The sequence below is a fragment of the Protopterus annectens genome, chromosome 1.part1 (assembly GCF_019279795.1).
Source record: "Protopterus annectens isolate FY-2018-M chromosome 1.part1, PAN1.0, whole genome shotgun sequence".
Taxonomy (NCBI): Eukaryota; Metazoa; Chordata; order Ceratodontiformes; family Protopteridae; genus Protopterus; species Protopterus annectens.
In genome coordinates this window covers 1,516,156,059-1,516,169,217 of record NC_056726.1, presented here as the reverse complement: position 1 = coordinate 1,516,169,217, position 13,159 = coordinate 1,516,156,059, and the positions used below count along the sequence as shown (strand labels likewise).

At 40.0% G+C, this 13,159-nt stretch overlaps 1 protein-coding gene across 6 annotated transcripts in view; it reads right to left on the bottom strand.

Moving 5' to 3' along the window:
* Positions 1-13,159, bottom strand: part of ADGRB2 (adhesion G protein-coupled receptor B2) — a 5,411,420-nt gene that overhangs the window by 53,471 nt on the left and 5,344,790 nt on the right. For all 6 annotated transcript variants that reach the window (XM_044082710.1, XM_044082742.1, XM_044082734.1 and 3 more), the window contains one exon: positions 10,073-10,174. In XM_044082710.1, coding sequence (XP_043938645.1) covers positions 10,073-10,174 — 102 coding nt within the window. The remainder of the gene's footprint in view (positions 1-10,072; positions 10,175-13,159) is intronic.

Sequence of the window (13,159 nt, the reverse complement as noted above, 5' to 3'; positions counted from 1 at the left end):
TCATCAGACAGAGAATCCTCATCTGAGGAATCTGGTTCCCTAAGCCATTTACAAGGGGTAGAGATCCAAGCAGGTGCGGGTACTAAAACCCCATGAAAAGACTTTAAGGCCACTAAGGCAGAGAACAAGCCCTGAGTAAACTCTTGCCATTCCCTTTGAGGATGCATAGGATGGACTGAAACATGCTTCAGTTTTTGTCTTTTCTTAGAAGGGACATCAGTCCTAACAAATAGCAGAGGTTTCATCCCTTAGTGAGATTCAAGAAGAGAACCCAGAACTTCCTCCCTGACCAATATCTGCAAAATCACACTAGGACACTCAAAAAAATCAGCAGGTATTCCCTCTCAATGTCCAGAGCAGATACATGCAAAGCTTCAGAGGACATGTGAAAAGATAGATCCATGCCTGCCTCCAGTGAGGTCGTTACAGAGGAATCTGATGTAAATGCTGAATGACCTACAGAGTTATTACTTGATTCTAGAGGGATGTCCAGCGGAGGCAGGACAGTTTAAGAATCCAGCCAAGACTTCTGGGCCTTCTTTTTACCTAGTGGGAGTAACTTAGGGTTAAAGAATTCTGCCAAGGTAGCCTGGGCTAACTGTTTATGCTGCTGGTTTTCAAGATAAATGGCCAGGGAAGAATGGCTTCTGAGTGTCTTAGTGACAAATGCCTTACAGATACTACAAATGGTATGGTCATGAGAAGCACCCAAACAAAATAGACACTGTTCATGCTGATCTTTATGGGGAATCTGCCTCCCACACTGACATTTTCCCTTCTTGGATGACATGAACTCTAGATTGTAAAATAAAATATAAGATCAAGAAAAGTAAAAAAAAAAACAATGGGGCACTTATCTGGTATTGCTAAATATTCAGCACAGCAAAAAGGGGTTCAAACCAACTGACAAAACAGGCATTTGAACTGAAGGCAAAAGAAGCTCTAGGCAGTTGTGTGCGTACATCCCTTTTATGCCCTATGTTCATTGCGGGAAGCATAAAATGTGAGTATGAAGCATTCAAGATGTTTGTTAGGCTTTTTCACACTGGCTGAGCATCAGGCTGCCCTGGGGAGGGACATCCCCTCTATGAAGACCACTGCAACAGTGATACAGAAGGACATCATAAGTAACTCATTTGATAAAGCAATCAGTGAAACTAATAAAAATAAATAATTATTATACACATGGATTAGTTTTCCTGTCTGTGAGCCTGTAATTGTTATTCAAGAGTGAGATTGCAAAGCTATCCTGAAAGAAGCAGGTGTGTGTTAAATAACAGGATGATCCCTGCATTTGTCAAAAAATGTACAGGGAGCAGCACCCTATTTAATGCACGACCACAGGAAATGACCTTACAACTATTGTGGCTAAAAGGACTGCTTTTTCTGAAACAGGTAAACATTTGGTATTGAATTAACTGCATTCTTATCAAGCTTTAGGATAGCAAAATACTGAAACTGCTCTTCCTATTATACATAGCAGCATGTAGGAAGCCCTTTTTTGTTTTTATCATCTTTGGCATATACTTTCCAGGGGGCTGTCAGTGTGACATTTTCATAATATCCACATCTGAGTAACCTTTTAGCTATTTTTGTGACAAACCATCTGGAAATCTGATAATTATGTATGACTGCACCTGGTCCTGACAAATTCACATTATCTTAGTGAGTCAGTAGCTTATGCAAATCATCAGTAGTACAAATTTTAAATTAACAGCTGAAGTCTCTTTTCTGTACTTTCAAGAAATAATAGACATTTTGTTAAGGCAACACAAGGAAACATCTAGATAATTGGTACTGTTCCCTTCCATACATTATTAAAAGAAAAGAAACTTTTTGACGTTTTAAATGCTCAGAAAATCAGCAACTTCTAAATAATTTCCAAAATATGACAAATAAATCAATACAGTAGTTGAAGTAAGAAAATAGAGAGGTGGCAAAAGTACACAAAGCTAGTTAACTGTGTCTATGTTTTAGCTTATTTTGAATCCAAAGTGCAGCCCATGCTTTCTCCAAAACAGTCATCAGGTGCATGATACCAGAGTATGGTTCCTCCAACACTTCCCTTAAGTAAATAGTACCAGGATGTGTTTTGTCTAGCACTCCTTCGCAAGGTACAAGGTATCAGAATAGGTTCTTTTCAGCAATTTCTACAAGTACAAAGTACAATTGATTACTTTCACTAGGATCAGTATCAGATACAAAGTACATAAGTACATATCCTCCAATAATATCTTTAAGTATGAGATGGTGTGCTTTCTCCAACACTTCTCTCAATGAAGAGATAAAAGACAATGCTTTCAGTAGCAACCGCCTCAAGTACAAAGTATGAGAAAATGCCTCCTCAAATACTGTCTTCGGGTAAAAGGCATACTTCCTCTAACACTTCCCGCAAGTGCAAGTACGAGGTACCAAAATAATCTTCCTTTAGAACACTTAGATAAACGACGCAGCAGTATGTTCCCTCTAACGCTTTCATCAAATGTGCGGTACTGCAGCATACTTTCAGTAACACTTCTCAAGTGATATGTGCAGGGGTTTGATTCTTCAAAGAGTTCCCTTAACTATAAGGTATTAGAATATAATTTCCTTAGTATTTTTGTTGGGTACAATGTACTAATGTATGCTTCCCCTTGGGTACTTCTCTCCGGTACTAAAGTATATTTCTTTTAGTACCCTCTCATTGGTTACACCATGCCAGGCTATGCTTCCTCTTGGGCACTTCCCTCTGGTAAATGGTGCAGCACGTATACCTTCCTTAAAACTTCACTCAAGCATAATCTATCTGACAGTTTATTTATTTATAATCAGATAAGGTCAATAGATACAAGTCCCTTTTCAGGGGCAGCTCAGGATCATTGGATGGCTAAATGATTTACTTGCTCACGCAGTTTGTGAGTGGAAATTCAGGGAATCATTAACAGGTCTACAGGAGGAAGGTCACTTACTGTCTGTAGCTTTAAGAGTCTGAATTGAACTCCAAACTTTACCTCTAATTCCTCTCCCGTCTGATGCACGGTTCTAGAATATTCTTCACTCAAGTACAGCATAACAAAATATAATTCTTCAAGCACTTATTTCCTTCATGTCCTTCAGATGGCTTTACCTAGAATAAATATCAAAGTCAATTCATAAAACTGTTCTCCAGCTATTTTAAGCAGAGGTAGCTTTTATTCATTACGAATAAAATCAAACTGCAAATCTTTGGTCTGGCCGAAAAGAAATATTACTAACTAAGAAATCCTTAATCCAAATGAAGTAATTAATGGAATGTTACTTACATCATGCTTCCTCTGACACTGGAGTATGTTTCCTTGAGTACTTCCTACAAGTGCAAGGTATTAGTGTACATTTCTTCCAGCAGTTCTCCTCATCAACAAATTGCCTCATCGTGAGTCCTGTGACATCTCTCCCAAGCAAAATATAAGAGAAATTGTTTCTTATGAAACTTCGCTGAACTGGAGGTTTTATACTGTGTTTCCTTGGGAAGGCCCTCACACGTGCTAGAGTGTCTTTCTTCCTGCACTTCATTGGATAAGTACCAGAGTATGCTTATTCTGGCATTTCCCACAAGCAAAATGCGCTATTGTCTGTTTCCTTCAGTGCATCCTTCAGGTACAAGGCACTACAGTGTATTTCCTCCGATGATATCCACAGATACAAAGCCCAACACTATACTTTCTCAGACGCCTTTCCCTGGATATGCCTCTTGTGATATTACTGTTGACCACAAAGAATTGCAGCATGCATTTTAGGCAGTTCTCTTATGTAGGTGTAAATGAATGCACCTGCATGCATTTTAGGCAGTTCTCTTATGTAGGTGTAAATGAACGCACCTGCATATGCTCTCTAGAGGTATTTTGTCAGGTACTCAAACCAAGGCACCAGGACACAGTGCTCCCATTTGTGTATTTCTCACACTGTGCCCCAAACAGTAAAGCATTCATGAATACAAGGAGACCTGCGCTGTGATTCAGTACATCATTTACTTTCAGCTACCAGACCCATCTAGCTGTTGTATGCGTAAAGACCAGCACAGACACTGGCAGCATACGATCCATAAACATCAGCACAGACACTGGTAGCACACGATCCATAAACATCAGCACAGACACTGGAAGCACATGATCCATAAACATCAGCACAGACACTGGTAGCACACAATGCATAAACATCAGCACAGACACTGGTAGCACACAATGCATAAACATCAGCACAGACACTGGTAGCACACAATGCATAAACATCAGCACAGACACTGGTAGCACACAATCCATAAACATCAGCACAGACACTGGAAGCACACAATCCATAAACATCAGCACAGACACTGGAAGCACACAATCCATAAACATCAGCACAGACACTGGTAGCACACAATGCATAAACATCAGCACAGACACTGGTAGCACACAATGCATAAACATCAGCACAGACACTGGTAGCACACAATCCATAAACATCAGCACAGACACTGGAAGCACACAATCCATAAACATCAGCACAGACACTGGTAGCACACAATGCATAAATATCAGCACAGACACTGGTAGCACACAATGCATAAACATCAGCACAGACACTGGTAGCACACGATCCATAAAGATCAGCACAGACACTGGAAGCACACAATCCATAAACATCAGCACAGACACTGGTACCACACAATGCATAAACATCAGCACAGACACTGGTAGCACACAATGCATAACCATCAGCACAAACACTGGTAGCACACGATCCATAAACATCAGCACAGACACTGGAAGCACACGATCCATAAACATCAGCACAGACACTGGTAGCACACAATGCATAAACATCAGCACAGACACTGGTAGCACACAATGCATAAACATCAGCACAGACACTGGAAGCACACGATCCATAAACATCAGCACAGACACTGGAAGCACACGATCCATAAACATCAGCACAGACACTGGTAGCACACAATGCATAAACATCAGCACAGACACTGGTAGCACACAATCTGTAAACATCAGCACAGACACTGGAAGCACACGATCCATAAACATCAGCACAGACACTGGTAGCACACAATGCATAAACATCAGCACAGACACTGGTAGCACACAATGCATAAACATCAGCGCAGACACTGGAAGCACACAATACATAAACATCAGCACAGACACTGGAAGCACACGATCCATAAACATTAGCACAGACACTGGTAGCACACAATGCATAAACATCAGCACAGACACTGGTAGCACACAATGCATAAACATCAGCACAGACACTGGTAGCACACAATCCATAAACATCAGCACAGACACTGGAAGCACACAATCCATAAACATCAGCACAGACACTGGTAGCACACAATGCATAAACATCAGCACAGACACTGGTAGCACACAATGCATAAACATCAGCACAGACACTGGTAGCACACGATCCATAAACATCAGCACAGACACTGGAAGCACACGATCCATAAACATCAGCACAGACACTGGTAGCACACAATGCATAAACATCAGCACAGACACTGGTAGCACACAATGCATAAACATCAGCACAGACACTGGTAGCACACAATGCATAAACATCAGCACAGACACTGGTAGCACACAATCCATAAACATCAGCACAGACACTGGAAGCACACAATCCATAAACATCAGCACAGACACTGGTAGCACACGATCCATAAACATCAGCACAGACACTGGAAGCACACGATCCATAAACATCAGCACAGACACTGGTAGCACACAATGCATAAACATCAGCACAGACACTGGTAGCACACGATCCATAAACATTAGCACAGACACTGGAAGCACACGATCCATAAACATCAGCACAGACACTGGTAGCACACAATGCATAACCATCAGCACAGACACTGGTAGCACACAATGCATAAACATCAGCGCAGACACTGGCAGCACATGATACATAAACATCAGCACAGACACTGGCAGCACACGATACATAAACATCAGCGCAGACACTGGCAGCACACGATACATAAACATCAGCGCAGACACTGGTAGCACACAATGCATAAACATCAGCACAGACACTGGCAGCACACGATACATAAACATCAGCGCAGACACTGGCAGCACACGATACATAAACATCAGCGCAGACACTGGCAGCACATGCACGGTTTTCATTCCTTTTACATTTTTATCCAATGGAAGGAAAGCAGCAGGAATATGAGCAACAGCTTGTGATCATATTCACTGTAGTGGTGACTGGGCTCTGGTCTAAAATGTGGTTATCTAGGGAGTATGTACCCAGTAACCCAGATTTAATACTCGTTCCTGCCAACCAAATGACCTGGTCCACTTTGAGAGTCACTTGGTGAATTTACTGTTCATAGTGGCTGTGACAGTTGGTTCCACAACCTGATTGCTGTTCTTTTAGGTCAACATACCAGGTCAACATCTGATGCTTCAAGTAACCATACCATACCATACCATACCCTATCATCTGGTATCTCAAGTAACCATACCATACCATACTCTATCATCTGGTACCTCAAGTAACCATACCATACTATACTCTATCATCTGGTACCTCAAGTAACCATACTATACTCCACCATCTGATACCTGTTCTCAAGTAACCATACCGGTCTCCATCACCTGATACCTGTTCTCAAGTAACCATACCATACCATACTTTATCATCTTGTACCTCAAGTAACCATACTATACTCCGCCATCTGATACCTGTTCTCAAGTAACCATGCCAGGCTCCATCACCTGATACCTGTTCTCAAGTAACCATACCATACCATACTCTATCATCTGGTACCTCAAGTAACCATACTATACTCCACCATCTGATACCTGTTCTCAAGTAACCATGCCAGGCTCCATCACCTGATACCTGTTCTCAAGTAACCATACCAGGCTCCCTCATCCTATACCTGTTCTCAAGTAACCATTCCAGACTCAAACAGCTGTCTCTTCCCAAGTTACTATATCATGCTGTAAAACACAATATCTGTTCTCCAATTGCTATACCAGGCTGCAACATCTGATAGCTGTTTTCAAGTTACCATCTGTCATCTAATACATATTCTCATGTAACTGTACCAGCCTCAGACATCTGATACTTGTTCTAAAGTCACCATACAAGGCTCAGACATCTATCTGTTCCCCAGTTATCATACAAGACAGAAACACCTGATATGTATTTTCCAGTTGTTATACCAGGCTGCACCATCTGAAACCAGTTTTCAAATTACCATGCAAGGCTATATCATCTGGCACCTTTTCTGAGGTAACCATACTAGCCTCAAACATTTGATGTCTGTTCTCAAGAAAGCAGAGCAGACTTTATCCTCTGACACCTGCTCCATGTAACAATACCAGGCTCAGACATTTGACATATGATTTGAAACAACCGTAGAAGGATCCTGATGTTTGGCCTTTATTAAAGTAATTATTTTTTCTATTCTATGTTGCTCGTTTCCTTCAGGTTGGAAAAATGTTATTTATCTTCCAGTATTTAGAAAATGTATATAGAAAATACCTGTTCTCATGTAACCATCCCAGACCAGTTACACTACTTTCCATATATGAAGGTATTTGAGAACTTACTGGTTGATGAATTAAATGAATATTTTGTGCAAAATAACAAGTTAGATATTTTTCAACACGGATGTTGCAGATTATTTTCTACAAGTTCTCCTGAACTAATAGTAAATGACTAGATGTGCAAGTCCTTCACCAGATCTTATAAAAAGCTGCCAGCCTCTGACTTCATACACTGGAGTTACAGTTTGCTGCCCTGCACTGGTGCGATCCTTATCTAACAAGTCATTTTTTCTGACCGCAGTTCGGCACACAGGGGGTCCTCCTCGTACTTTTTTTAATCATTATAAATTGGAAAGTTAAAAACTCTAAACTCAATTTTTGGTCTAAGCTAGTGACACCATTCTGGTTTCTTCAGACAGCAGTCCCAGTGCTGCTGTTCTATGATCCAGTTTTGCAAAGTTAAATTTCGGGACTATTGAGCGCATTGCAATTTCGAGTGTTGAGTTATCAGGAGAGGAGTTTGGTTTGGATTTCTGGCCAGAATGTAGGATTCCTTTAATGGATGTCCAAATGTTTTAGGGTTGTGCTTGGTATTATTCTGAAACTTATTGTAGTATAGTTTTTTTGTCTTCATTTTGACTTTTTTAGTACAATTGAGAAGCATTCTGAAGTTTTCAAGATACCGAGGTGTTTTATATTTTTGTCATGATTCTTTCCATACTTTGCCTGCATCCTGTCATTTGCATTCTATGCTTTCTTGTATAGCCAGACTGCATTTATTGTTTTCAGTCTCTTCCTTCTAGGAGGTGCAAGGCTGTTTAGGGTAGTCTTCCTATCCTTCTGTAGGCCTAAAGTAATCCTGAATTCACACACAAATGTCCCTCCTCCTGTTCCACAACTCACAAGACCACACACTTTGGTATCATCTTGTACAAATTAATACAAATTTGTCCTACTGGAGACCTGCATTCATAAGCACAACCAATACATTTTTATGATTGAAAATTGAAATACCAGTTATGCTATCTTACATGACTGATTTCATTTATTGAGAAATGGTGACTGTGTTTTGCTTCAGAGAGAATGGGTTTTACTTTAATATTTACAAAAATTAGGGACTTTCGTAGTCTGATTCCCCTTCTCAGATTTACACTAATCCTAAACAGTTGCCACTTGAACCCTTAGTAGCTCACAAAAAAATGACTGCAGCTGTACAAATGTAGTCAGTACATGAGATATAATCTCTGTTATCCAGCCACACAGAATTAAGCACTGGAAAATTATCTTTAGACTGAAGTAATATAATACTTTTTGTTACAACATTGTCTTCAAGTACCATGCATGTCAACTTTCTATTGCAAATAAAACAGGTCTTGCATTAAATCCAACAGTCACATCCTCGACCATTCGTTAGTGATAGACAAATCAATAAAATTTAACATCCTTCAGTGCTCCCAGCACCTATAAGCAGCCACTGCTCTATGACTTGTTTCAATACAAATAACTAAAGCAGTTCACATAGAACTTAATTCCACTCCCATATTAATATTCCATCAGTACCAGCTACTTATCCAGTTTTCATAAGGTTGTCTTTGTTTTTGTGCAGTGCATAAACAATGCCCTGAAACTCCTTTTTCAATGTATTTTGGTCATTATTGGTCACATATCATAGTTTTCATACCTGGCAAGTGCAAGTTGGTTCATTTAGATGGCTGACCAGAAAACAAAAATGCTTCTGTAACACAGAACTGGTCTCTGAGCCAAATTTAAGAAACTCACTAGTTCAACTAACTGGCCTGACTTGGTGATTACATTAAACATTTATTTTTTTCATTAGTTTATTAAAATGCCAGTAATATTTAATATAATGTGTTACTATTTACATTAACCTTTAACCTGTTGTAATTAGAAAACAAAGTGTATGGTACATTCCATCACACAAAGTTATTCAACAGCCAAACGACACCATCATATGATAGCCTTATCAGTTCAATTCGTAACTGGGATGTCATCTCTCTGTGGTCTACATGGCCTCCCTATGTCCATGGGTGCTTTCTAAAATGCAGCTCCAGTTTTTAGTCATCCCATATCCGAAAGACATGCTGGAAGGTGAAACAGTAGTGTCCAAATTGTCCCCAGGTGTCCAGCTGTGTAGTGTGTGTGTGTGTGTGTGTGTATGTGTGTGTGTGTGTGTGTGTGTGTGTGTGTGTGTGTGTGTGTGTGTGTGTGTGTGTGTGTGTGTGTGTGTGCGCGCGCGTGCACATACATGCATGTGAGTGTGTATTCCAGCTCCCTTTGTCCTTGATTATCATATAATGAGCAATAGAAATGAATGGAGGGTGAATAATATTTCACTGTTTATCTGTATTAAATTATTGACTAAAACAGCCAAAAAGCAAGTCATAGAGTGATATGATTCATACTGCCAAAGAACATTCTGAAACAGCCATAATGATATGCAGGCTAATATAACTGTTAGTTGTGTGGCTAAAGGTTCTTTCAGACAGTACGTCAGAGGATTTCGATGAACTCTCTCGCTTTACCTCATACGATGCTCTTTTCCTGCTGTACCTGTCCAGTGTGTGGAACTTCTGATTCAACTCATGGTACAACTCTGAGTGCCGCTTCCTCGTATGCATCACTTTCTGCAAATTACAGGCCAACGGTTAGTTTAAAGGAAGAGTCACATTCAGCTGTACTCATATCTTTATCTAATTACACAATAACTGATCAAAGGAAAAACAGTAGATGGTAGTAAGCTATGAAATCAGCAACACCTTATACTAACGGTGAATGGCTAAATAACAGCCTGTGGGCATTCGTCAGGGAGATATCAGTCCTGCAAACTCCATTATTTCACAGCATTGCCTACTGAAAGTGCAAGAACAAAAATAATTTGACATTAATTTTATTTTAAAAATTACTTTTTACTCACTTCTGTTATCAGATGGTTCTTCCATCTGGTGAATCATCCCTAGAGTGAATGCAGCTGATTGCTTGCAGTTTGTGGCACACAGAGTGTGAAATTATAATGGCACGACTGACCTAAGCAAGTATCCCTAACAGCGGTGCCTTTCGTCTGATGACTACTGAAAATTTCACTCAAAGATGTTCATAAAATTCCAATTGTAAATAATTGTACACACTTCAGACAGAAGCACCAGTCATTTGTTTGTACTTTTCTGTTTGTAATACATTAGCCGCCTTTCCACGCACTTTATGAGACCCAATGCTCTCCTTGTCTTCCATGCATGTTTATTTTAATTACTTCCTGTTTACTGCACTTATGAGTTATGGAATATACAACCAAAGAACAGTTTTGTCATTGTAGTTTTGTCTTGTCTTTCTTCTTTTTGCAGTATAATAATGTCAAAGTTTACTTTTTCTAAATTTTGTAATGTATTTGCCCATTTTTTTATGTCTTATTTGTTAACCAACTAACTAGGCTGGTCAGTAGCCCAGGCCACAAAATAATAAGGGAAATACAGTGTGTGTGTGTGTGTGTGTGTGTGTGTTTGTGTGTGTGTTTGTGTGTGTGTGTGTGTGTGTGTGTGTGTGTGTGTGTGTGTGTGTGTGTGTGTGTGTGTGTGAGTGTGTATATGTGTGTGTGTTTATAAATAGACAAATACAGATATAAAAATATATCCATATATAGATAGATACATGGATAGTTAATTTACTGTAGTCAATTAAACAGCTTGTCTAGACAAAGTACAGGACCAAAGTTATCAGGCCCTTTATAAAACGTGCCTTATACCTTATCAAAGGAGTCACTAGCATAAGTAAAGTGGGTCAGCCATCCAAATGAAGGAATTTGACATGTCGACAAAGGGGTTAGACACATCACTGAAGCAATCAGTGATATCATTAAAGGCATTAGGCATGTCATAAAAGGGAACAAACACATAAATGGCACATGGTTAAGTATGTAAATGATGCGTTCAAGCAGGGTCATGGAAGAAGGTTGTTGAATCTCTTAAGGGTCAGGCATGTCATCAATAAGTTCAGGCATGTAAATGAAGGGGTGAGGCATGACTTCAGTTAAATCAGGCATGTTGCTCAAGAGGTCGGAATGTAAAGGAAGGCAGGTAGTGAAAGAGTCCAGGCAACGAAAGGGTCGGATATCTTAAAGAAGGGACAAGAGATGTTACGGAAGGGTGAGGCATGTTATTAATAAATGTTGACATGTAAATGAAGGGGGTAGGCATGTCATCAAGGAAATCAGATGCGTCACTGAAGGGGGCAGGACTGTTCAACAAAAAGATTAGTCACGTCATTGGTGGATATAATAATGACATCAGAGACGTCGAGTATACCCCTGAAGATGAGAAGCATATCGCAGAATGGGTCAGGTGTGTCATCAAAGAGGTCAGGCTTGTAAAAGAAAGGTCACACATGCCAGAGAAGTGAACAGGTATGTTATCAGAGTTCAGCTATCTAAATGAAGGAGCCAGACAAGTCACAGAAGAGGCAAAGCATCTCATTAAATAGGTTACATATTTAAGTAAAAGGTCAGAAATGTCACTGAAGGGGTTGTTCACATTGTCAAAAGAGTGAGACATGCAACTGGAGGGACCGAGCATATTATGAGTGAGTCTGGAACTATGTTGATTGGTCATTCATGTGTGCGAAGAGATAAAATGGATATCATTAAAAAAGGTGTCTAGCGTGTAAATAAAGTGATCAGGCATGTAAGGAAAGGTACCAGGTATGTCATTTAACAGAAGCAGGCACACAATCAAAGGGAAAAGGCACATAAATGAAGAGGGATTGGTCATTTCAGTGCAGGAGTATGACACATTATTCAAGGGTTAGAGGGTCACTAAAGAGGTCAGTGACATCAAAGAAGTGGACAGATACATACAGTAGCAGGGAACAAATGCAGGGGCAGGAACTGATTTGAGGGAGTCAGTGAATGAGGTCTGTCACATCACCGAAGGTATCAGGTGCAGAGTAGAGGGGTCAGGAATGTTACCAATCACTTCCTTGTTGAAAACAAAATAAGAGTTTTGCTGCACTTTGCAATACCTACGACCAGTGGTGCTGATCCATAGACCAGAAATACAAATATTTCAGATGATGACAGAGATTAGTACAGAAAACAATTCACTGTAGAAAATAGTTTGACAAAGAAAAGTGATTTTCTTTCTTTGATTTGTTCACCATGGCAGACATTATATGCTGACGGTTTGCTTTACATGTCCCTATAAAACAAGTACAGAGTGAACAAGGGCTTATCCAAGTCACTCAGCACAACCACTCCACAGAAACAAACAGTGTAAGGGCTTATCCAAGTCACTGAGCACAACCACTCCACAGAAACAAACGGTGTAAGGGCTTATCCAAGTCACTCAGCACAACCACTCCGCAGAAACAAACGGTGTACTGTAGACTGACTGAGGGAAGCCTACAGTCATGAACTAATGGAATAAGGACAAATTGCACTGATTAACTGAGGCCGTATCGGATTAGAAAAAGACAGTACAGATCTTGGGCACAGAGCTCCTCTTAGGTTTATCTGAAACAAAGAATATATTAATTAATAATAATTTTAATCATATACTTGAGGTCATGCAGAGCTGGGGAAAGTAATGTTTCAATTTTAAAAGTACTGTCTCAAAATTAAAAAA